Genomic DNA, 24,624 nt, shown 5'->3' on the forward strand with positions numbered 1-24,624 from the left:
AGAAGCAGCATCTAGATCATAAATGAATCGCAGACTGCTCAACATCTGAAGATCTTTATTTAGCCTAAATGCAAAAACACCATTGACATGTGCAGTCCCATGCAGATAAAGTGCTTTTAAATGTTCCTTGATAAAGAAGCGTTTCAGCAGAATGTTAAATGCATCCTTTTAAAGGACCAAGTCCAAGCCAAGATTTAGCATTTAGCATTATATTAGAAAACTGACCCAAAACTAAAGTCTTCACATTAATAATTCCAAAGTTATCAATTTCCAAGAATTACCATTTCTGGCCTGAAAACTACCATGTCCATTTCCAGCCTGAAAAGATTCTTTTGTTCGGTCTGAAATACCTGAAAATAGCAGGATACATAATGAGGAACTAGAAAAACAAAGAAGTACCTTGCTAACTCTTGAACGTTGAATTTCCAGCGAGTGTCAGGTTCTCGGAATATAACTTCATAGTTATTTTCAAGTGCCTGATTTTTCAAAAGTACATAAAACATTGAAGACATGGTATGTATGTTTGGGAATGTTTATGCTGCCATTTAACATTTACTACAAATCTTTTCTAGAATTCCTTTTGTTTTACCAGTAATCCATCCAATGCCTTAATTTATCACAATAAATGCAGTTGTTTCATTCCCATACTTAGCCACTCTCATAATTCTCCATGATAAATTTTGCTCAATTTTATCTAGTATGTAGGAAATTTGTAAAGGTTCTTTGTTTTGGACATCTTTAAAAATAGATGACTGAGCTAGTTTAAAACGTCCTGAACGCTGGTATGAACAATGAACTCAGTGACTTCTCAAAGTCACTTACGAGATTTTTGTAGATTTACTTGTCAGATGCCTTGTCCTATTCCTCATGCCTTCCTTTAGAAAGTGGGAGTACCATAGGAACATAACTGGTGAAATAAAAGTGATAGTCACATACTTTACATCATCTTCCTTCCAAAAGTAGCTCTCCCCATTATGCAATACAATTTGGATCAATGCTCTGGGCCCCATTTCCTTGAGTTTAGAAAACTATTGTAATTTCCTTATAAACATTCAAATATTCTTTGCATTCATAAATTGACTACTACCTTATCTCAAACTGAATTTTCTATTACACTATAATTAATTTATTGTGTTTATAAAACATAGAGTGGAAAGAGCTAAGCAAAAAGGTTTCCTTTTCATTCTTTAGATGGGCACTTCTCAGTTGGGAAGGATTTAAACAACACAACCGGAAACCTCTCATTTCTAAGTCGAATTAATAGCTGAAGATGGCTGAAAAAGATTATACATATCCAGAAGATAAAAAGTAAAATGAGGCCGGGTGCGGTGGCTCACACCTGTAATCCCAGCACTTTGGGAGGCCGAGGCGGGTGAATCACTTGAGCTCAGGAGTTCAAGACCAGCCTGGCCACCATGGCAAATCCCCGTCTCTACTAAAAATACAAATACTAGCCGGGCGTGGTGGCATGTGCCTGTAATCCCAGCTGCTGGGGTGGCTGACACATGAGAATTGCTTGAATCTGGGAGGCAGAGGCTGCAGTGAGCTGAGATTGTGCCACTGCACTCCAGCCTGGGAGACAGAGCAAGACTCTGTCTCAAAACAAAACAAAAACAAAAGTAAAATGACTTCCCTTAGGCTACTTGTCAGTTAGTCCTTAAGTCTTGGTTTTAAGTGATGGCCTTCATTCAACTGACTCTTCATGTGTCTGTTCATTTCTCGCCCAAGTAGACTAGACATGAACTGAAGTAACCACAAGTTTGGGGCTTATTCTTCCTTACATTCACCAAAGCCCCACAATCTGGGCAAAAGTGGAACTGATGATGATCATTAGAGAAAAGCACACCTGTGAGTATGCCAGTTAGCTCCAGATGTAAAAAGAAGCCTAAAATCGTGAGCCCAGTCTGGACCTATTCACTTCACAATTAACCAGGTGGGGATTCTGCATGATGCAAGGAGGATACTCCACTGTCTGCTTCCTGCCCCATTTTTTTTTTTTTTTTTTTTTTGAGACAGAGTCTCACTCTTTCGCCCAGGCTGGAGTGCAGTGGTGTGATCTCAGCTCACTGCAAGCTCTGCCTCCTGGGTTCATGCTATTCTCCTGCCTCAGCCTCCCGAATAGTTGGGACTACAGGTGCCTGCCACCACGCCTGGCTAATTTTTGTATTTTTTTTTTTTTTTTAGTAGAGATGGGGTTTCACCGTGTTAGTCAGGATGGTCTCGATCTCCTGACCTCATGATCCACCCGCCTTGGCCTCCCAAAGTGCTGGGATTACAGGCGTGAGCCACTGCGCCTGGCCTTCCTGCCCCATTTTTATGGTTCTGGATCCTTCCTCCTTTCTAGACCCAATAGGGCATGAAAACATTATCACAAGAGATGGAATAGGTATGAAAAAAGACCAAATAGACTTCACAATTAAAGGATAATGTGCACACTGTTACAGGCATCATACTGTTCTTTGCTATTCTGACAATGGAAAGCTGAGTTGTTTTTATTTATATTTGCATTCTACCATCTCAATAAGGCTACAGTGTTAATCCTAAATCTGTTATTTTTTAATTTAATTTTTTTGTTTTTTGAGATGGAGTTTCACTCTTCTCACCCAGGCTGGAGTGCAGTGGCGCGATCTCAGGTCACTGCAACCTCCGCCTCCCAGGTTCAAGCGATTCTCCTGCCTCAGCCTCCCAAGTAGCTGGGATTACAGGCGCCCGCCACCACGCCCGGCTATTTTTGTATTTTTAGTAGAGATGGGGTTTCATCATGTTGGCCAGGCTGGTCTCGAACTCCTGGACTCAAGTGATGCGCCCGCCTCAGTCCCTCAAAGTGCTGGGATTACAGGCGTGAGCCACCACGCCTGGCCCTAAATCTGTTTTTAGACTTAAATATTCTGTTGCCCTGGAACTCCCAGGCAGCAACAGTCCACAGTGTGGAAATCCCCGGCTCACCAGAGGCAGAACCGACCTGCTGTGACCTGTAGCCCCACTAGGAGCGCCATCTAGTTCAGTATTAGTATTGATCTGAACGTTTCAGTGGGTGCTCCTCTGTATGCCTTGCCTTAGGAAAGTAATTAAGACAGAAAAGTTATCAAGAATTCACACCAAGGACCATTTGCCAAGGACTATTTTTAAATTGTATCCTCAAGTGAGATTAGCATCTCAGCAAACTTCAGCCATTGAACAGCAGAGAAACACTAAAATAAAACCTCGTTACCTTCTCCCTGGGAGAACTACTGTTAGCAAATATGAAATCACGGAACATCAGAAAAAGAGGAAAGAACAGATGCTTCAACTTTCTCACAAAATGTCCATAACTGAAAATTCAGAATGATACTTCTTCCTACCATGACTGCATAGGGCTTCATTTCCCAGGCGTGGAGGTTGGTATTATCAATAATAATGGGGGATATGCCATTCCTCATTGCTTTTCTTGCTGCAACACAATGTTACATAACAGTGAACAACATGCAACAATCAGAGGGAAGGGTGAGCGTAATCTCTATTTGTCATTTTTATTACAGGATGCCCTCATCTCCTCATCACACAATTTCAGTGCCACCTATTTCAGAGCCCTATCAGTAATTTTCTTTCTCTGGAATCTAAGGAGGTTATGCTCTGGTGTTCTGTTTTGGGGGAAAAATTGGCAGAACTTTCGGTTAAACTCCTTCCATAAAATTTATTCAGTCTGCAGCAGCTACAATCTATGTGCACATCAGGGTTTCCCAGGAGTTTGGAAAGGAATTTGTCACCTCTTTTTTGGTTCCATTCATGAGCTTCCTCCAGGAAGTCAGGATTGAACTCATAGGCACCATCTTCCCTGAAGAAAAAATCATCCGTGCTGAAAATCAGGGCCCTGGGAAAGTCATGCTGCAATTGTCTGGAAAGTGGAGAAATGAGAGAGAGAGATGTTTTAAATACATGTATAGTCTCAGTAGAAATAATTTCCTTCCATCTCTAACATATAGCAGTTTATAATTCTGAGACCACCAGGTTTGGAGTTGTTAAAATGCAGTTTCAAAAGAGAGATGTTTATCATGTCTAGAAGGCATCACTCCTTAGCAGGAGATGGGAGAGGGCTGAGAGGCGGCAGTGTGTGTTGCCAGTCCTTGAAAGTAAGAGGCACAGCCACTGCGGCTGCCTTCTGCAGCGGCAAGAACTGACTCAAGAAGAAACTGAAGCTAAGTTGTAGGCCCGGTGACTGTCTTTCCTCCTGGGCACCAATCCCGGTGCCCATTCCTCTCCGAGGCACCAGTGCCCCTGCCCAAGACCTGCCCATGGGTGCCAGACCCCCACGCTGCAGCCCTTCCCTCGGCCCCCTAAACTCTGAGCTGGCCCATTTCCTTGGAGCTCTGTCCTCTGTAAGGACCCATCTGAGAAACTAGTTCTAGTGAGAAATGTGGGTAAGTGATAAATACGTTACTTTATCAGGTAACATTTATGTTTTAATGATGATCCGAGCCAAATGGCAGAAAAGCACAACAGGAGAAGGAAAGTGACAGAGCCACTGTCCCCTATCTTCCTACCCTCCACCCCTCTGAGTCTAAGTAGGAAATATCACAGCAAAAAGAAACACCACCGTGGAGCTCCCCTTTAAAGCAAAACCAAACCAAAATGAATATGCTTATTCAGTTCTGCACACAAGAACTTCAAAGAGAAGATGTTTCCACTTGAAATCCTTGTTCATACTATCTTTTGGCAGAAGGTGGATGTCATGCTCCGGAAGAACTGGAGACGTCTCTGAGCTTCCTCTCCTCATCCGTAAAAACTGAGGACAAACAAACCCAGCCAACAAACAGAAAATATGGTCACGTGGCCATGCTCAGAATAAGAAGATATTTAAAAATCGGAGGAAAAAAGGTTGGAGAATGACAAGGGCAGGAAATGCAAAGAGACAGCAAAGCTATTCAATGTCTTTTTTGTTGTTGGTCTTCTCCATGGAGCAGAATGATCTTTAATCCAGGAAGAACAGAACAAACATGAGGCCTTGGGGCCACAGATGAGTAAGCACTTCAGGTGCCCCGACAGGCTTGAGAGCTTTTGTTTTCTCAATTGTAGAACACAGATAATTATCCCTACCTACTAAACAGAGCTTCTAATCAGACTGAAATGAGGCCAGTATGAGAAAACATTTTGTACCCAGTAAGGCACTTTACAAAAGTAAAGTGGTGTTATAATAACAATGAGGCCAAATTGACCAACCCAGACTGTTTCTATGCCACAGTAATAAACACATCGGAGCGCGCATGTCAAGTAGTCCTTGAGGTACTGCGGTGAATTAAGAGGGAGATGAAAGACAAAACTAAAGTAAAATGCTTCCCTTTTCAAAAATGAGTGAATATACATTCCAGAAATGATAACTAAATATCTGTCAAAATTCTTCAGAAGCTTGATAGCCTTTAAGAAGAAGGCAGCATAGATCACTGAAAAAGTAATTCCAAACCAAATGCATTTTCTTTTTTAATGAACTAAACAGTGGCAAACAAGGAAATTCAGTGGACATACTACCTTTGTTTAAAAAGGAATCTGACAGTCTCCCTTGATAGCCTTTGCAGGGAAATGCGGGCCAGTAGATAATACACTTTAATACCGAAAGAATATTAGTTAATTATCCAACCCATTAAACATTTATTGAGCACTTAACATGTGCCAAATGCCAGGTGAAGCGTTAAGGTACAGAAAGAAAGTAGCTGCTTTCAAGGAATTCATGGCCCAGCCAAAGGAGTCAGACCTGGCACAGCCCGCGCAGCGCACAGAGGAAAAAGCTGGCCCAGCAAAGCGCTGAGAGAGTCAGGAGCCGGGGAAAGTGATGCAACGGAGTGATGCAAGTTTGACTTGGTCCCTGAGGGATGAGAAAACTGTTGCCTCTTGGGGGAGGGGCAGGAAAGAGAGGAGGAAGCGAGTGCTGTAGGGCTTGTTAGGGGAGAAGGGGCTGTAGGGAAAAGCAGAAAGACTCTAAGGGTTGAAAGAGGCAAATCATCTTTGAAACGCTGTTTTCAATTCTGACTGCCACACAATGTAAAGAGAAATTTGGCAAGCTTGAACGTGTCCAGAGAAGAGTGATCAAGTAAATACAAGGTCCAGACACCATGTCAGAGGAGCAAAGATCATCGGAGACATGCGGAGTGTTTCAGGCAGAACAGATAATAAAAGGGATAAGGTGATAGTTCTCAGACGCTGGGAAGTCTGTTGTGTGGGCGCGGGAATGAACTTCTTTTGTGTTGGCAATTTGGGCTGGGCTCAGGTGGGCTGATCTGCAGGCCTTGCCCGGGGTCCCTGCGGCAGCTGCGTCACCTGACAACGTGGGGCTGGGCAGAGTGCCCTAAGCAGGGTCCTTCCCACGTCTGATGGTGCTGGCTCTCACTCTGCAGGGCCTGTCATCCTTCTGAAAGAGCCTCACCCAGGTCTCTACACAGACCGCGGTATTTCAAGAGAGCAAGACAAGAAGCTGCTCGCCAGCGCTCCAGCACATTCTTTTGGTCAAAGCGAGTCACTTTGCTGGCCCACATTGAAGGACGAGGAAAGTAGACTTCTTGATGGAAGGAAGAGCAAAGAAAATGTGGCAACTTTAAATCTAGTAGAGATAAAGCCAGTGACACGAAGGAAGGGATAAGTATAAAGAAGACTTGATGAACCAATGCTCATGGTTTCCGTAGGAATGTCTGTTATTCGACTTTAAAGATACGCACATCGAAAAGTCCAAACCTTAACCTCCGATGCAAACAATTATACAGACAGGAAAAAAATCTAAGGGTAGCACTGATGTATTTTCAGGTATGTATATTTTATATTTGTGAACACTGTACAGTTTTAAAGTTATTTTCATCAATATTATTTAAAAAATGAAAGTTGTGTTCAGAGATTAAATAATAGTGTATAATGTATTTCCCTTATCCTCTGTACACTAAGTTAAGCAACCATGGTAACTGAATCCAAGATTTTTTTTTTCTTTGTGGTCCCAGATTTGATATACCTTCTAAATCTGGTTTCATTCGTTCTTCTATTAAATCTGCTACTTATAAGTTTTGTTTTGTTTTTTGAACATTTTCAGACTTGAATTTTTCTTTTCATATACATACCCTTATCTGCTCTTGTTTTCCTCTTTGTGGTTTATATTATTGATTGGAAGTTAATACTTTATAATATTTCCTTTAAAAAGACTTTAAGGCATGAGTATCCAATTCACTGTTTGTTTTGTTTTATTTGAATCCTATTTCCTTCTAGAAAACAAAAACAGCACATAACACTACTGCCCTTTTAATCACAAAATTTTACCTTAGAGTAAAAGCTAAATGGTTCAAGATCACTGTGGGGCAAGAACACCACCCATCATTTCCTGAGACACATCTGACTGTGGCCTCCATACTCTTCCTAACAAACAGGCAGACAAAACTAAGGATGTTTTTCACCTTTAAGGCTCTCATGGATTTTTTTTTTTTTTTGGCCTGTATGATCTTCCTGAATGACTTTAAAACTCGTTTTATCTTCACCTAAATGTTAAATTAGCACTAGCAGCCATAGTAGCATGCTGAATAGGCAGGACAATGAAAACTCTATTAGCTAAATAAAGAACTGATTAAATAGACAATCTTGAGATTCTCAAACTTAAGTGGAAGCAATAAATACCATTCCATCAGCTTCAGAAGTGATGAGGGTTAAGCCCCAGTTCTATCTTTATGGTGGTCAGGAGCCTCATGCATTAGGGAAATTGAGAGAATGAAAATAAAAGGGAAAAAATAGAAAGACAATTAATTCCATACAACCTTCACCTCCCACAAACCCCCCTCAAATTCATTTAAAATCACTATTATAAGAGAAACTCAGGGGCTAATCTTGATTTCAGGACTTATTCTTTTGTGTAATTCTTTATTTAATAATAGAGAACCATAGAGATAGATTTAGATATCTCTTCAGCCAGTCAGTCACTCACTGAGAAAGTCAGACATTGCATGTAATTTTAACTTGATGCCCAGCTTTTTACTAGGGAAATTTTCAAGCATGCAAAAGTAGATGGAATAATATACTCAATCCTCATATACACATGACCAGTTATCAACTTATGGCCAGTCTTCTCTCATGTCCTTCCTATTTCATTGCATCAGTCACTCCATCAGTGTTTAGTCTCCCTGCTTGTCTCATCAGTGTTTTCCTCCACTTGGTGTGTGTGCATCAGGGACCAAACAAGATCCCCACATTGTGTTTGGTTGCCATGTCCCTTAAGTCTCATTTATCCTATAGTTTGCCATCTCCTTTTTATTTCCACCTGAACTTCTCCCGCCACAACCTTTTAATTAGAAAATATACAAACCTATGGAAATGAGTTGAAAAACAGTATATTGAACACTGCTTACCCTTCATCTATGGTCACCAGATGTTCACATTTTGCCTTAGTTTAAGTCTCTCCTATATATATTTTTGGAGAACAATATGAAAGCAAATTGCAGGCCGGGCGCAGTGGCTCATGTTTGTAATCCCAGCACTTTGGGAGGCCAAGACGGGCGGATCACTTGAGGTCAGGAGTTTGAGACCAGCCTGGCCAACATGGCAAAATCCCGTCTCTACTAAAAATACAAACATTAGCCAGACTGGTGGCACACACCTTTAATCCCAGCTACACGGGAGGCTGAGGCATGAGAATCACTTGAACCCAGGAGGCAGAAATTGCAGTGAGCCAAGACCGTGCCACTACACTCCAGCTCCAGCCTGGGTGACAGAGTGAAACTCTGTCTCAACTATCTCAAAAAAAAAAAAAAAAAAGATAAACTCCATACATCGTGATACTTTATTCCTAAATTCTTTGTCAAGTATCTCTTAAGAATAAGAACAATTCCCTGCATAACCACAATACCATTATTACATCAAAAAAATTAAGGCAAAGTGCCCTAAGCAAAGTCCTTCACACGTCTGGTGGGGCTGGCTCTCACTCCGCAGGGCCTGTCATCCTGAAAGAGCCTGAAAGAGTGATTAATTCATAAGAGCTAATGTTATGTTTTTATTTTATTTTTATGCATTTATGTACTTATGTGTTTATATAGAGATGGAGTCCCATTCTGTCGCCCAGGCTGGAGTGCAGTGGCACGATCTTGGCTCACTGCAACCTCCACCTCCCGGGTTCAAGCAATTCTCTTGCCTCAGCCTCCCGAGAAGCTGGGATTATAGGCGCCCACCACCATGCCCAGCTAATTTTTTTGTATTTTTAGTAGAGACAGGGTTTTGCCATGTTGGTCAGGCTGGTCTCCAACTCCTGACCTCAGGTGATCCACCTGCCTCGGCCTCCCAAAGTGCTGGGATTACAGGCGTGAGCCACCGCTCCTGGCCTGTTAGGTTTTTAAATTTAAATTTTTAAAATTTCCCCAATGGTCTCAAGAATATTTTTCATAAGCTTCAAGTACTGCACTTGGTCCGGTTAATGTCTTTGAATCTAGAACTGTGCTCATGCTTTCGGTTTCTCTAGTTGGTATGAGAATGTTCTGCATTCTGGGTTTGTGTGGTTGTTTCCTAGTGATTAAACCCAGATTAAATGTTTTTTAAAAGCAAAGGGCAGAGGTGATGTTTGTGTACTTCTGATTACACATAATGACAGTCTGTCCCACCATGCTAAGTTCAATGCTAAGTTCGATCACTTGGCTAAAGGGTGGTGTTAGCCAGACCTCTCCACTGGAAAGGTACCTTGCTTCCTTTGTAATATTAACTAATACGTGGGACAAAACTGTGAGCCCATGTACCGATCCAATTCTCCAACATTTCCCTCAGCAATCTTTACATCTATTTCTCTGATCACAAAACAAAAAAAGTGCAAAAAAGGAGGGAGGTTCCTATATTCCCCCATCTACAGATAATTATTAACAATTTGGTCTTCTTTCCAGGACTGGAAATATATATATATATATATAATTTCTTTTCATTTTACCTCTTGTTACATGAAGAGGAACATCATGTAGAGTAGACCAAGTTTGCACCAAGCTTTTTTTTTTTTTTTTTTTTTGAGACAGAGTCTCACTCTGTCACCCAGGCTGGAGTACAGTGGCGCGATCTCAGCTCACTGCATCCTCCACCTCTCAGGTTCAAGTGATTCTCCTGCCTCAGTCTCCTGAGTAGTTGGGATAACAGGCATGTGCCACCATGCCCAGCTAATTTTTGTATTTTTAGTAGCAATGAGGTTTCACCATGTTGGCCATGCTAGTCTCAAACTCCTGACCTCGGGTGATCCACCCACCTAGGCCTCCCAAAGTGCTGGGATTACAGGCGTGAGCCACTGTGCCTGGCCTAACCAAGCTTTTTTTCATAGCAAATTATTTCCCACCTTATAAAATATTCTTCTATGACATGATTTTTAATGATATGGAATACTTATTCTACGGATGTGCCATAATGTAATGCTTAACCAATAATTTAATGCTTAACCAATGGTCTATGGTTAGGCATTTAGTTTGTCCCTACTTCTTTAATTATCAGCAAGATTAGTTTGTGTGTGTGTGTTGATCATTTAGAGATATTCTTTTGTGAACTGCACTTTCACGTCCTTTGGTGAATAAAGCCTCCTTATTAGGAGGTTTATCTTTCTTATTGAATGTCAGTTTTTTATTATGTACAGCAATTGCTTTTTGTTAATTTTGTTTGTAATAATCTCTAAAAGTCTAAATTTTAGCTGGGTGCAGTGGCTTTCTTTTCTTTTCTTCTTGTCTGTGATTCCTCTCATGTTTGGCTAAGATTGGTTGTTCCAATAAATTCTATTATTTTTTTAAAAGAGTACTAAGCAGTGAACAAAGAGCTTGGCATATTCTGTCTCTTTAACCTTTACAACAATTTTATGAAGTAAATCATTTACTTTTACTTGGTTTACAAATAAAGAAACTAGGGCTTCAAGAGCTTAAAAACTGGCTTGAGTTTCTACCGTTTGCATGTGGGGCTGCCAGAACCTTACCTCAGGTCTATTCAGTCAGGGCACATGGGTGTTACAGACATTGGGAGCTCTTGTGGATCTGAGAAGCCTTTCTGTTGTCTTCGTATGAAAGACAACAGGCTAGATGAGAATTACTGAACTACAATCTTTTCCCCACAGGCATTAATATTTTAAATTTAGGTTTCAGTTCAGAGTGGCTTCACATGCATTGAACAGAAACCCCAGTTAGTGGATTTCTAACAGTGGTGGCTTCAATAAAATTAAAATGTCTATATCTTGTGTGTAAAAAGCCAGAGGTAGAATCCACAGCTGGTATCACAACTCCATGATCAACATGGACCCAGGAGTCTAGCATCTTTTCTAGCAAGAGGCTTCCATTCTTCAGAAGGCCTCCTAGTGGTCACCGCAGGGCCAGGCTGCACCTCCATGTTCCTCACAGCCGAAGAGGCAAGGGGGCCTTGAAAACTAGTTTTATAGGTGGGCACACTGCCACACCCAACAAAGTGTGCTTGCTAAAGAAGAAAGGGTAGTTAACTAGCAGCTTTTGCAACAGTCTTTCCAGGATATATCTAGATATTGAATTTATTTTTTTATCACTTCTGAGTCTTCAAGTCAAATATGTTCTACGATATCTTTATTTGTTGCTTTGGTTGTATTTACTCTGGTTATTTTTGGCTATATTTTCACATTTGTCTTCTACATTATTGTTTGATGTTCTGCATTGTGACTCTGCTTATCTCTAATATACTTTAAAATTCTAACACTTACTTTAGATTCTTTTATATATCATTTAACTCCTTTTTAATTTTCTGCTTCTTAACCAACTTCCTTCGTATTTCAGACTCCTAATCAGGAGTTTTTCTTTAATCTTTTATATCATAGAGAGGAATTTTTTAGAAAAAATGTAAATATAGAGAAAGACAAAAGAAATAATAAAACACCTGCATACACACCACCTAGAGGTCATAATCATGAACATTTTCTCATACTTGTTTTGTTGGCTTAAAATTCAACCAACCCCCACTTTAACTCTGGCACTCCCAGAAACCTTTACCGTGCTTCTCTCTCCCCTTTCCAACAGCACTTATCACCGCCTAAATTAACATACGGTTTCCTTAGCGGTTACATCCATTTCCCTACCTCTGGCACATAAGGTCCACAAGGGCAGGATCTTTGTTTTGTTCACTGATGATTCCCAAGTACCTAGAAGACTGTGTGGAACATATAAACACTCAATAAATATTTGTTGAATTAAAAAATGAAGGAGCATTACATTTTTTAGATCTATTCATGTTGATATATAGACTGAGTCCATTTTCTTTAACTGCTACATAGTACTCCATTATCAGCAAAATAATAAATATAGCCAACGTTTATTAAGTGCTTATTGTGTGCTAACCACTATTCTAGAGGCTTTACATTTTTTACGTAATGCTCAAATAGACCTGGGAGATATAAGCACTGCTATGAATCCCCAATCCCCGTGTTACAGACAAAGAAATTAGGGCCAGTGAGTGGTACAGCTGGATTAAAACCTAGGCTTCTGGCCCCAGGGCCACACACTAAACCGCTGTGCTTGAGTGCTATAAAATAACCACATTTATTTATGTATTTTCTCTAGTAATACTTGTTTGCAATTTTCCATATCATGAACAAATTTCAGTGAACTTCCTTATGCCTACCTCTTGTGCGTATGTGGACATTTCCTGGGGATATATACCTCCAGTGGCATACCTGTGAAATCCTTTGCTTATTTTTTGAGAGAACAGAGCAGAGCAGATGCTAAAATTGCCTTTTTTCCTCGAGAATTTTTTTTTCTCTGAGAGAATACATGTTCCATGAAGGCAGGGATTTTTGTCTCCTTTCTCCACTGCTCCATTCTGAGCATCTAGAAGAATGCCAGGCACATGGGAGATGCTCAGTAAATATCTGTGAATGTATTAATGGCTCTTGAATACAATGCCCTTTTGGCCTAATTATGTAAACTCTTTTTTTCTGTTCCCGCCCCACCCCCCCTCCAGACAGAGTCTTGCTCTGTCACCCAGAGCTGAAGTGCAATGGCGTGATCTCGGCTCACTGCAATCTCTGTCTCCTGGGTTCAAGCAATTCTCCTGCCTCAGCCTCCCAAGTAGCTGGGATTACAGGCATGTGCCACCATGCCCAGCTAATTTTTGTATTTTTAGTAGAGACGAGGTTTCACCATCTTGGCCAGGCTGGTCTTGAACTCCTGACCATGTGATCTGCCCGCCTCGGCCTCCCAAAGTACTGGGATTACAGGCTTGAGCCACCATGCTCAGCTGGCAAACTTTTTTATAGAGCCCCAAGCTGTGTGAGAATTTCTATTTACTCATTTTTGTACAATGAGAATTTTACCCAAACCTTAGATTCAGTTCATCCCCGATATGGTTTGGCTGTGTTCCCACTCAAATCTCATCTTTAATTGTAGTTCCCATAATCCCCATGTGTCATGGGAGGGACCCGGTGGGAGGTAATTGAATCATCAGTGGTTACCCTCATGCTGTTCTCGTGATAGTGGGTTCTCACAAGATCTGATGGTTTTATAAGGGGCTTTTTCCCCTTTTGTTCAGCACTTCTGCTTGCTGTCACCGTGTGAGGATGCATTTGCTTCCCCTTCCACCATAATTATAAGTTTCCTGAGGCTTCCCCAGCCATGCTGAACTGTGAGTCAATTAAACCTCTTTCCTTTATAAATTACCCAGTTTCAGGTATGTCTTTATTAGCAGTGTGAGAACGGCAAATTGGTACCACAGACAGTGGGGTGCTGTGGTAAAGATACCCGAAAATGTGAAAGCAACTTTGGAACTGGGTAACAGGCAGAGACTGGAACTAATGGAAGGGCTCAGAAGACAGGAAAATGTGGGAAAGTTTGGAACTTCCTAGAGACTTGTTGAATGGCTTTGACCAAAATGCTGATAGTGCTATGGACAATGAAGTCCAGGCTGCGGTGGTCTTGGAGATGAGGAACTTATTGGGAACTACAGTAAAGGTCATTCTTGGTATGCAAAGAGACTGGTGGCATTTTGCCCCTGCCCTAGAGATCTGTGGAACTTTGAACTTGAAAGAAACAATTTAGCGTATCTGGTTGAAGAAATTTCTAAGCAGCAAAGCATTCAAGAGGAAGCAGAGCACAAAAGTTTGGAAAATTTGCAGCCTGATGATGTGATAGAAAAGAAAGCCCCGTTTTCAGGTGAGAAATTCAAGCCAGCTGCAGAAATTTGCATAAGTAACGAGGAGCCAAATGTTAATCGCCAAGACAATGGGGAAAATGTCTCCAGGGCATAGCAGAGGACTTCATGGCAGCCTCTCCCATCACAGGCCTGGAGACCTAGGAGGGATAAATGGTTTCATGAGATGGGTCCTGGGCCCCCCTGCTGTGTGCAGCCTTGAAACTTTGTGCCCTGCTTCCCAGCAGCTCCGGCTGGCCATGGCTAAAAGGGGTCAATGTACAGCTCAGACCGTTGCTTCAGGGGGTACAAGCCCCAAGCCTTGGCAGCTGCCACATGGTGTTGGGCCTGCGGGTACACAGAAGTCAATAACTGAGGTTTGGGAACCTTCACCTAGATTTCAGAAGATGAATGGAAATGCCTGGATTTCCAGGCAGAGGTGTGCTGCAGGGGTGAAGCCCTCATGGAGAATCTCTGCTAGTGCAGTGCAGATGGGAAATGTGGGGTCAAAGCCCCCACACAGAGTCCCCACTGGGGCACTGCCTAGTGGAGCTGTGAGAAGAGGGCCACTGCCCACCAGACCCCAGAATGGTAGATCCACCGACAGCTTGCACCTTGTGCCTGGAAAAGCCACAGACACTCAATGCCAGCTTGTGAAAGCAGCCAGGAGTGGAGCTGTACCTTGCAAAGCCACAGGGGTGGAGCTGCCCAAGGCCGTGGGAGCCTACCTCTTGCATCAGCATGACCTGGATATGAGACACGGAGTCAAAGGATATCATTTTGGAGCTTTAAGATTTGGCTACCCTGCTGGATTCTGGGCTTGCATGGGGCCTATAGCCTCTTTGTTTTGGCCAATCTCTTCCATTTGTAATAGGTGTATTTACCCAATGCCTGTACCCCCATTGTATCTAGGAAGTAACCAACTTACTTTTGATTTTATGGATTCATAAGCAGAAGGGACTTGCCTTGTCTCAGATGAGACTTTGGACTTGGACTTTTGAGTTAATGCTGGAATGAGTTAAGACTTTGGGTGACTGTTAGTAAGACATGATTGTGTTTTGAAATGTGAGGACATGAGATTTTGGAGGAGCCAGGGGCAGTCCCCACCCAAATCTCATATTGAATTATAGTTCCCATAATCCCCACATGTCATGGGAATTACCTCTGATGGGAGGTAATTGAATCATGGGAGCAGTTACCCTCATGCTGTTCTCATGATAGTGAGTTCTCACAAGATCTGATTTTTTTTTTTTGAGATGGAGTCTTGCTTGGTCATCCAGGCTGGAATGCAGTGGCGTGATCTAAGCTCACTGCAACCTCCATCTCTTGAGTTCAAGTGATTCTCCTGCCTCAGCCCCTTGAGTAGCCGGGATTACAGGTACTCACCACCATGCTTGGCTAATTTTTTTTTTTTTTTTTGTATTTTACAGATGGGGTTTCACCATGTTGGCTAGGCTGGTCTTGAACTCCTGACCTCAGGTGATCTGCCTGCCGTGGCCTCCCAAAGTGCTGGGATTATAGGCATGAGCCACTGCGCCTGGCTGATCTGATGGTTTCATAAGGCTTTTCCCCCTTTTGCTCAGCACTTCTCCTTCCTGCCGCCATGCGAAGAAGGACATGTTTGCGTCCCCTTCCACCAAGATTGTAAATTTCCTGAGGCCTTCCCGGCCATGCTGAACTGTGAGTCAATTAAACCTCTTTCCTTAAATTATCCAGTTTTGGATATGTCTTCATTAGTAGAATGAGAACAGACTAATACACCCCTTAAAGGAGACTGACGGAGAGGATTCTTCTTGGATCCCAGCACTTCCTCTGAATGCTACTGACATTCTCCTTGAGGACTTTAAATTGGGAGATAGAAAACAGATTCCATGGCTCAGCAGCCTGAGAGCAAGGAGGGAGCCAAGTTATAGATGACATAGGCAGTCTCCCCTGAGGCCAGGTGTGGCCGAACCTGGGCAGTGCTGCCACCCACCCCACCAGGGCCAAGTCCTGTCCTTGGAGAGTCAAGCCTCAATCACTGCTAGCCTCAGGTGTCCCCAAGCCACAGTGGCTAGGGGGACTCAGGGAACAGTTCCCAGTCTGCCCTACTTCTCTTACCTTTACCCCTCATACCTCCAAAGTAGACCATGTTCATGAGATCCAAAGCCAGACTCCCAGAGAGCCCTCATTCTTGTCAGTGTGGTCCCACAAACTCTATTGAGCAGAAATTCCTTTCAGTATCTTGCATGTGAACAGCCCCCTTTTGTAGACTCTCATAGCTGTGCAGGTTTCACCTGTTTGTGTTCTATTGGTTCAGTCATGAGCAGAACTGGGGAAGGAATCAGGCACACCTACCTCAGTACTAATTTTTTTTTGCTGTCTTTTCCCAAAATGTCATAGATCAGTTATAGATAACAGAAGAGTAACTGTACAGGAAAACTGTCACTTTGGGCTGTCTGTGCTGCTTAAATGGGAAGGCAGCTGCATCTTTGATCCCAATTTTTAAATTTCTTCTTACTGTAACTATGAGGTAAAGGAGCCGGCACATCAAACATTTTCACCTGCAACAAATAGGAATCATTTTCTTATGCACCGAATTGAGAACTTTGGAATGAGTGGCTCTATTCTTTCTTTTTTTCCCCCTTGTCTGTACTCCATATCCCATTCATTCTTTTTTATTTATTTTATTTTTTTGAGACTGAGTTTCACTCTTGTTGCCCAGGCTGGAGTGCAATGGCAGTCTCGGCTCACTGCAACTTCCACCTCCCAGGTTCAAGTGATTCTCCTGCCTCAGCCTCCCAAGTAGCTGGGATTACAGGCACCTGCCACCACGCCCAGCTAATTTTTTGTATTTTTAGTAAAGACCGGGTTTCACCATGTTGGCCATGCTGGCCTTGAACTCCTGACCTCAGGTGATTCCACCTGCCTCAGCCTCCCAAAGTGCTAGGATTACAGGCACGAGCCACCGCGCCCGACCTCATTCTTTTACATTTCTCTTTATGTGAATAATCTGCTCTTTGGTTTCGTTCTTTACTCAAGAGCCATGCTGACATCCAAGCTTCCACATCTTAGGAGGCATCTCACATTGCGTTTCATGAACTATTCCATTCATCAAATGGATTCTTTTAGGAGCTGGACAGAATAAAGTTCCTGATCTCATGGAATTTACATCATATCTCATGAAGCTTACATTCTAGTAAAAGAAATAGATAATAAATAAATATATGTCAGGTGACACCAATGCCAAGAAGAAAAGAAAGCCAAGGTACAGGGCAACAAATGGTAGCACGAAAGTCCCTTTCAGGCCATCTTCTTCAGCATATCCTTAAAACCTGTGGGGAAAGAGTGCTGGACAATCCTGGCTATACAATCATACTTCAGCAGGACTCCCCAATAATTGTGAAAGTTCATGTTTGTCCATGAACTTCCCTAGTAACGTAAGACCACTCGGTGTGTTATGAAATCCCGAGTCTCTCAAATGTGTCACTCTCTGATCCTAAAATCCTCATATATAAAATAAAAATGACTACATCCCAGGGTTATTGTGAAGATTCAATAAGCCAGTGTCTAAAAAGGGCCAGGCAGACAGTCAGCAGTAACCATGTGCTCGCTTTTCTTTCCCCATTTCTCCCTTCCCCTTTCCCGGACTCTTACCTTGATAAAAACAGCCTTCTCCCCAAGCCATACACATGATCTGACAGACAGCCTTACGAAGGAACAGTTAGAAGGCAGACTAACTTTTCTTTATTATAAAATTTCCTTAATCCCAGAAAGCCTCAGTATCTTCAGATAACTTGGCATGACTAAAAAAAATGTCTTATTGGGTTCATCTAGAGTCTGAGTGGCCTTAGGCAGGTGCTATTATGTAGAGGAAGGTTCAGGAAACTGCCATGAAGGAACTAAGGCATTGACTTACAGATATCCTAACATGTGAGCAGATGAGAAAAAGACTTTAGACCTGCTTAGGAGTTGGAAATTGACTACCACATATCTCTCCAACACATCATAACCAGGATAAACACGGAAACTTATTTAAAAATCTAAATCTCATTTCCTCCCATTGCCCTCAATGGTACCATATTAATAAAATAAATTCCCTGGTGAGTTATATTTTTATATTATGAGAAACATTAATATTGACAACAAAAAAATGTAGCTTCCTTACCCTGACAGTTGAAATCCAGGTTAACTTAGCCCCCTTATAAGGCTCTTGTTTTTTCATTATACGACAGATCAAAACCAAACTCATTACCCTTTCACCAGATCACCCCCCCTTCCGGCCTCTTCTTTTGGTGTACACAAAAAAAGCTCTCTGTTAGAAATAGGAGACACATCCCTTTGACCCTGATCAAGATGTTTAGCCTCTCAGTGTCTTGGGCTCAGACCAGGTGAACTCCAAGGGAGTTCCTATACATCTCCTGAACTTTTCCTATGAAAGTATTCTTCCCCTATTCTTCCTTCCTTCATCCATTTTTACTTCCTCTTGGGTCATAATCCACACCTGCAATATCAGATTGCCCCAGTTCAGCAGGGTCTTCTTCCATTGTTCCAAGAGCTCTAGGAGTGTGTTTGTGGTGAATCTCCTGTATAGCTGGGCAATCTTTCCTCATACAGCCTCTTCAATGAGCAAGGACACGCACATACCACAGTGTATATTTGCACTGTTTGTTAAATAGATACAGCTTTTAAGTCCTCATTCATCCCAGCCTCCAGAGAGAGGGTAAGGACAAGGACTCTTGATAGTGAGGAGAGGAGATTTAGGACCCACCTTAGGAAAATTGTGAAAAATACAAAAAGCTAGTAGTCATTTTCCAAGTAGACCTAGAAGACTAAAGATTTGATATATCACCTGTCTGACCCTCCATTTTTATATTCACAGAGTTGGAATGCTGCAAACTTTCTATTTTGATCTTGCTTTTATTAATGAGGGCCCTGGCCTCATAAAGAAACACACCACAGTCCAGGCCTGCTGGCTAGGAGCACTGTGGAGCAGAGAATTCTTTGGGGTCCAACTACTCACTACTTAGCCAACCTAACTGGCCCCCTGTTCTCACTGTTCCTCACATTCCACTGCTTATCTGGTTGTAAAGTATACTTTTCTCCCCATCTCTGCCTTACCACTGCATCACATTAGAAAAGCATCCTTTCACTTCTGTGCAAGGCTGTATAATGAAAAGAAATAATGAAAAGGTACTTCTCATGATGGAAAATTCCATGTTATCCAGAGATATGAATAAGGAGAAAAGACAGCTGTCAGTGAGCATCCTTTGAGCCTAACTGAATCCATGTTACAAACCATTTGTGATGGTGCCAAAAGGAACCAGAACATTGCAAAGGATGCAACATGTACCACAGTGTGGTTCCCCCGACTTTGCTTTGATTGAAATGTAAAGATTCAAAAAAATTCTGGGGAACTGAAATAAGATTGACAACTTTTAATTTTTCAAATAAGACCATTAAAAAACAAAGAAAGGCTACCCTCTATTATGGCAATTTCATTTAAAAAGGATGTTTTAGTGGTATGCCCATACAAGGTAATATTTTATTGAGATATAAAAATAGTAAACTTCTGACACATGCTACAACATGGACGAACCTTGAAAACATTAAACTACATGAAATTTAGCCAGACACAAAAGGACAAATACCATATGATCCACTTACATGAAGCAGGTAAAGGAGGCAAATGCATAGAGACAGGAAGTAGCTGAGAGGTTACCCGGGGTTGGGGGAGTAGGGAATGGGGAGTTATTGCTTAATGGGCACAGAGTGTGTTTGGAGTGATAAGAAATTTTTGAAATAGATAGTGGTAATGGTTGTACAACATTGTGAGTGTAGTTCCACATAATACAATGCCAGTGGATTGTATACTAAAAATAGTTTAAATGGTCAAAACCGGAAGGCATTTTAACACACACAGTGGAAAGCACAGAGGTTCACCCACGGATGCTTTCACTGAGGTAGCGGAAAGGACAGGTGCAGTTCCAGGGGAGTTTGTCAGCTGAGCTGTGAAAGAGAGAGTTCTGGCTCATCTGCTGAGAATGAAAGGGTCTTGGCATTAGAGTCTTATTTCTTCGGACAACAGCTCTCTACTCCTTTGTTCAGCCTTTAATGTTCTCCATGATCTGGTCCTGGGCTTACTTCACCAATACACGCACTACAATGAAGCCTTCACTTCAATCAAGCCTGGGAGCACACCCAGCTCTCTGCCACCTCCATCTCCTTAGTTGGGCTGTTGTTCCTTTTCCTTGGTTCAGCCACCTCCTTCCCATCTCCAAGGCCAGCTCAAGAACCGTCTCCATGTGGAGAAGATCCTTTCTCCCTAATTAGCCTTCATCCTCCTCACTGCCTCCCCAGCCTTCACCACCAACGGCATTTGAGATGCCACTCCCCACTGGCCCTTACCCACGGCAGTGGGCCGATTACGGCTTTCCATTGGTTAATCCCAGGCAGGCGCCTTCTCATACTTATTTGGCATATGCTTCCCTAAACAAGTGCTAAAGGTCTTATAAGTACTTAGTGGACACCCACCTCAGCCTCCCAAAGTGCTGGGATTACAGGCATGAGCCACCGCTCCACCCTCCAATTATTTCTTAGGATGAATTCCAGGAAATAGAGCTTATAGGTCAATGGTAAGAACCTATTTGTAATATGCTTTTTAAATGAAATACGGGTGATAAAACAGATTTAGGGTACATGCTAATTTTTCAGTACTTTGATGTGCTCAAAAAAATTTTAACCAGTTAAAACTCCAACTTTTTAAAAATAAATTCAGAGAATTTAAATAGATGCTTTTCCACATTCCATCCACTTCAAACTATGAAAACATGTAAAAAGCACAGAAATCTAACATTGATTTGGGAGACAAGACATATCCTAATTTCAAAAAAATTTTTATTAGTTCTTTAATCAAATGAGAAAAAAGGTTAAGCAGAAAAAGATGAACCCACATTCATAAAAAGCGATTTCCTCCAAATTTTGAAGAAAAAAAATTTTATTCTAAGAAATACATATTCATTATAGAAAATTTGGAAAATACAGAGAATAGAGAAAATGTGAATTTCCCAGAATCCAACAATATACAGATAACCTTACAGTTTTACTATTTTCTATACATGTGTATTTTTAAACAATTTGCTCTTCTTTTCTTCTTCCCCACCCTACCTCCCAAAAAAGTGGGGAAGGCAGCTCCTGGTGGGCCACACCTGAGCCTGCCTCTCCACCATTCCATCCTCACCACCAGCCTCCCTTCCGCTGAGCTGTGGCCCGTTTCCTCGCTTACGTCCCAGACTTTTCTATAAACACGCAATCCACCCCATGGCATGCCAAGGCTGCTCTGCTCCCAGAACTGCCAACGCCCAGCGAAATGGGAGGACTCAAAGTCAACTACCAAGCTACCTTCTTCACTCCAGAGCCAGGCTCCAGGGAACACTGAAGATTTATCTCAGCTGACCAACAACGGAGCAGTAACTGATACCTCTTAAAATGTATATAGCACTTTAAAGTTTAAAAAGTCCTCCCACACACATTTAATCTTCACAAAACCCTCAGAGGCAAACAGAACAGATATCCCCATTTAACAGAAAAGGAAACCGAAGCACAGAGGGGTTGGGTGAAAAGCAAAACTAGTGAACGGTAGAGCTTGGATGTGGAGCCATAAATTGACTCCAAGGTCAGAGCTCTTTAACATAGCATTAGCAAACTATTTTTAATCTGACCACTGGAAATTAAGAGTCAGAAGGACCTTTAATAAATCCTCTAATCTAGTAGCCTTTTAGTAGTCACATGTAAGGAACATAAGGCCCGGAAAAACTAGATGACTGACCAAAGTCGCCAGCTAGTGAGTGACGAAGTAGGTCTGAAGGCACAATCTTCAGACTCCCAGGCCAGTGCTCACTCCGGTCGTCCCTAGAGAGAGAGAGATGGTCTGTAATAGGTGGTCTCTCATCCGGTGTCTTCTGCTTAGCCAAATGTCAATCAGGAATTAAAATCCTAAAAGTGTAGAATGTTAGAGCCAGAAAGGACCCTAAGGACCACTCAGGCAACGCCCTGGCTTCACAGATGAGGAATGTGAATCCAAGCCCCTGATGTTCCATTCTGTGTATCTTGCACCCATCACGTTACTTCGCTTCCCAACAGAGTCAGAAATTAAATCAGGCCAAAGACGTTTACTTCCTTGACACTCAGTGTCTCTTTGACACGCAGTATGAGGCAGGCCACAGATCAGCAAAGCGAAAGTGAAATTAAACAGGATTTGACATTCAGAAGATACTTGGTTGGTAACAGATTTACCCACCGTGACTGTATCACAAAATAACCAACTTCTGCTGAGTTCCAAGGTGGCTCCCCGACTCTGCCTCTGTCCTCCACCTCCCCTCCCCAGCGAGCCAGAGAGGGTCTACTGAAATGTGTCCCTGGTTTAGGAAAGGGTGCCCACGGTCCTCCAGAAGTCACATGGCCCTACAATTTGTGAAAATGTAGCAATACTCTGGCCAAAAGCTTCTACTCCGCAAGTCAACCAGGAGCACCTCCCCAGGCTGTCCCTCCTCCTAAGGTCACTATCTCGGCACCATCGAAATCCGCACGTGACTGTCCATCACCTTGATTCTTCTGCAGTTCCTTGGTCCCATGGCTAGCCTTATCTCTCCAGTGAGACGGGAAGCCCTTTGAGGGAAAGGGACCACTTCCTCTATTGAACAGCTACTACGTGCCAGACAATGTGCTTGTCAGGGTAAGACATGGCTCCTACCTTCAAGAAACTTACAGAAGGATAAGCAAAATCATGTGCAAAAAAGTAAGCGCAGTCAAGTAGGTGTAAACAGGAAGCCAAGGAGCCCAGAAGAGGGGCATCTACTGGCGGGGTCGGGTAGCTGCTCGGTCTTAAACGGCAAAAGAAGGCGGGAGGGCAAGCCAGGCAGGAAGGCCAGTGTCAAGGAGAGAAGCGGCTTGGTTTACAGGAGATAAAAACAGTTCGAAGTTGCTGGAACATCAAGCGCAAGGCAGGGAGCGGTGGGAGTTCAGGCTGGAGCTGTGGGGCCTAGCAAGGTGGCCGCAGGCACGAGCCCGCGTAATTCCCAGCGGCTGGGTACAGGGAGGGCCGCTTACGCAATTCGCAAGTGAACGAATCTGGGCGCCCATGGCGAGGCTCTGTCAATGACGGTCGGTGGTGGCGCCGCCAGCCCCCCGCCCCCGTGCACCTGTGCGCCTTCGCAGCTGCCAAAGCAAACCCAGATTTTCAAAGCGGGCCGCCAGCCCCGGGCCACTGCCACGGCCACGGCCGCCCCGGGCCCCCGCCCCCCGGACCCCTCGTTTATCCGCTCGGGTTACAGCGCCTGTTGACGCACTGTGGCGGCCGCCTGCGCGCCAGCGGGGCCCGGCGGTTTTCTCTGCAGTCGCCACCGGGTTTTCCCGAAGAAGGGTCCCTCCCGACCTGGGGCTGGGGAGGCTGGGGGCGGCGAAGGCTGCTTCGGCCCGGCTGGCCCCCGGCGGGGCACGGCGGCTGGGAAGGGGCCGGGGCTGCTGGGGCTTGCGCGAGGCGCAGTACGGGAATCTGTCCCCCCCGGGACAGCGCGACGGGAAACAGGACAAGCGCCCTCCTCTCCGCGCCCGCGCCTCCAGGCGCCAGGGGTGGCAGCGGCCTCAGGGGTCGAGGGAGGCGGCTTGGGCTCCCCGCGCTGCCAGGCTCAGACTTGGGCTGGGGCCGGGACCGCGGCAGGCACCCGCGGCGGGGGCGCAAGCGGCGCCCTGGAGCGGCTTGGGGCAGGGGCGCGCTCGGCCGGGGCGCTTGGTGGCCCCGGGGCCCGCGCGCCGGCGCCCAGACCGCTGTCATTACCTGGCCAGTGTAGTTTTCCCGGAGCCCGGGAGGCCTCGCAGGAGGTAGAGGTGTTTCCTAAAGCTGTGGCGGCGCGGAGGTGTCCCCCGCGGGGGCGGCCGGGGCGGCCGCTGCCGCTGCTGCTGCTGCTGCTGCTGCTGCTGGAGGCTCAGCCTCCCAAAAGATTGAAGGAAACTGTCCTCCATGGGCAGGAGGGCTGGCTGCGAGAGCCCCGGGTTCCCTTTCCTGAAGTCACGGTCTTGGCCAAAGCTGTTGTTTTTGTGACTCTCCGGCCATGTGATGGATAGAGGGGCGGGCGCTGGGAGCCCAGCCCCTCCTTTCCACCCGCCGGAACCGCGCTGCGTGGGAGGGGGCGTCCCTACCTGGAAAGCTGGGGACACTGGGAGACTCACAGCCCGGAAAACAAGGGTGACGCACCCACTCCCACCTCGACCCCCGCTCCGCCTCCTGGTGCCCTTTGCCCTGAGGGAGCGGAGGGGAGGGGCCCCGTCTAGTGGGTCTCTGGGACACTTTCCCGGCCTGGAAGCCAGGCCTCCTGCCACAGCCCTCCCCAACCCCAGCCCCGACCTGCTTAGACCCTGAAAGTGAAATCATTTTAGCTGATGATTAATGAGCTGCCCGGCATTGTAAATGGCAACAGTAAAGGCCATTGTCTCCCCCGATTTGTGAGCACCAACATCTGGCTGGCGTCCCAAGGGCTACCACCACTCTCCCAGGGCTTGTATCTT

The 24,624-nt window shown here is 44.1% G+C and overlaps 1 protein-coding gene and 1 non-coding gene across 18 annotated transcripts in view; both read right to left on the reverse strand.

Annotated features, from left to right (window-relative positions):
* Nucleotides 1–24,624, reverse strand: part of N4BP2L1 (NEDD4 binding protein 2 like 1) — a 34,236-nt gene that overhangs the window by 3,195 nt on the left and 6,417 nt on the right. Inside the window, exons 1-7 of one of the 17 annotated variants that reach the window (XM_055244910.2) lie at nt 23,897–24,369; nt 21,890–21,972; nt 12,580–12,785; nt 12,038–12,108; nt 3,747–3,874; nt 3,342–3,430; nt 400–476 (exon numbers count right to left, since the gene is read on the reverse strand). In XM_055244910.2, coding sequence (XP_055100885.2) covers nt 400–476; nt 3,342–3,430; nt 3,747–3,874; nt 12,038–12,108; nt 12,580–12,785; nt 21,890–21,972; nt 23,897–24,081 — 839 coding nt within the window. In that variant the 5' untranslated portion in view covers nt 24,082–24,369. Of the gene's footprint in view, nt 1–281; nt 477–3,341; nt 3,431–3,746; nt 3,875–12,037; nt 12,109–12,579; nt 12,902–16,182; nt 16,394–16,419; nt 16,626–21,889; nt 21,973–23,896; nt 24,470–24,624 lie in introns of those variants that run through there. The other 16 variants (XM_063619308.1, XM_063619306.1, XM_063619307.1 and 13 more) reach the window with 16 other exon arrangements.
* On the reverse strand, nt 16,439–16,565 carry LOC129464257 (small nucleolar RNA SNORA16B/SNORA16A family). The gene has a single exon (XR_008651496.1). It is a non-coding gene; the product is annotated as a small nucleolar RNA SNORA16B/SNORA16A family (small nucleolar RNA).

This window comes from Symphalangus syndactylus, chromosome 15 (genome assembly GCF_028878055.3).
Source record: "Symphalangus syndactylus isolate Jambi chromosome 15, NHGRI_mSymSyn1-v2.1_pri, whole genome shotgun sequence".
NCBI lineage: Eukaryota > Metazoa > Chordata > Mammalia > Primates > Hylobatidae > Symphalangus > Symphalangus syndactylus.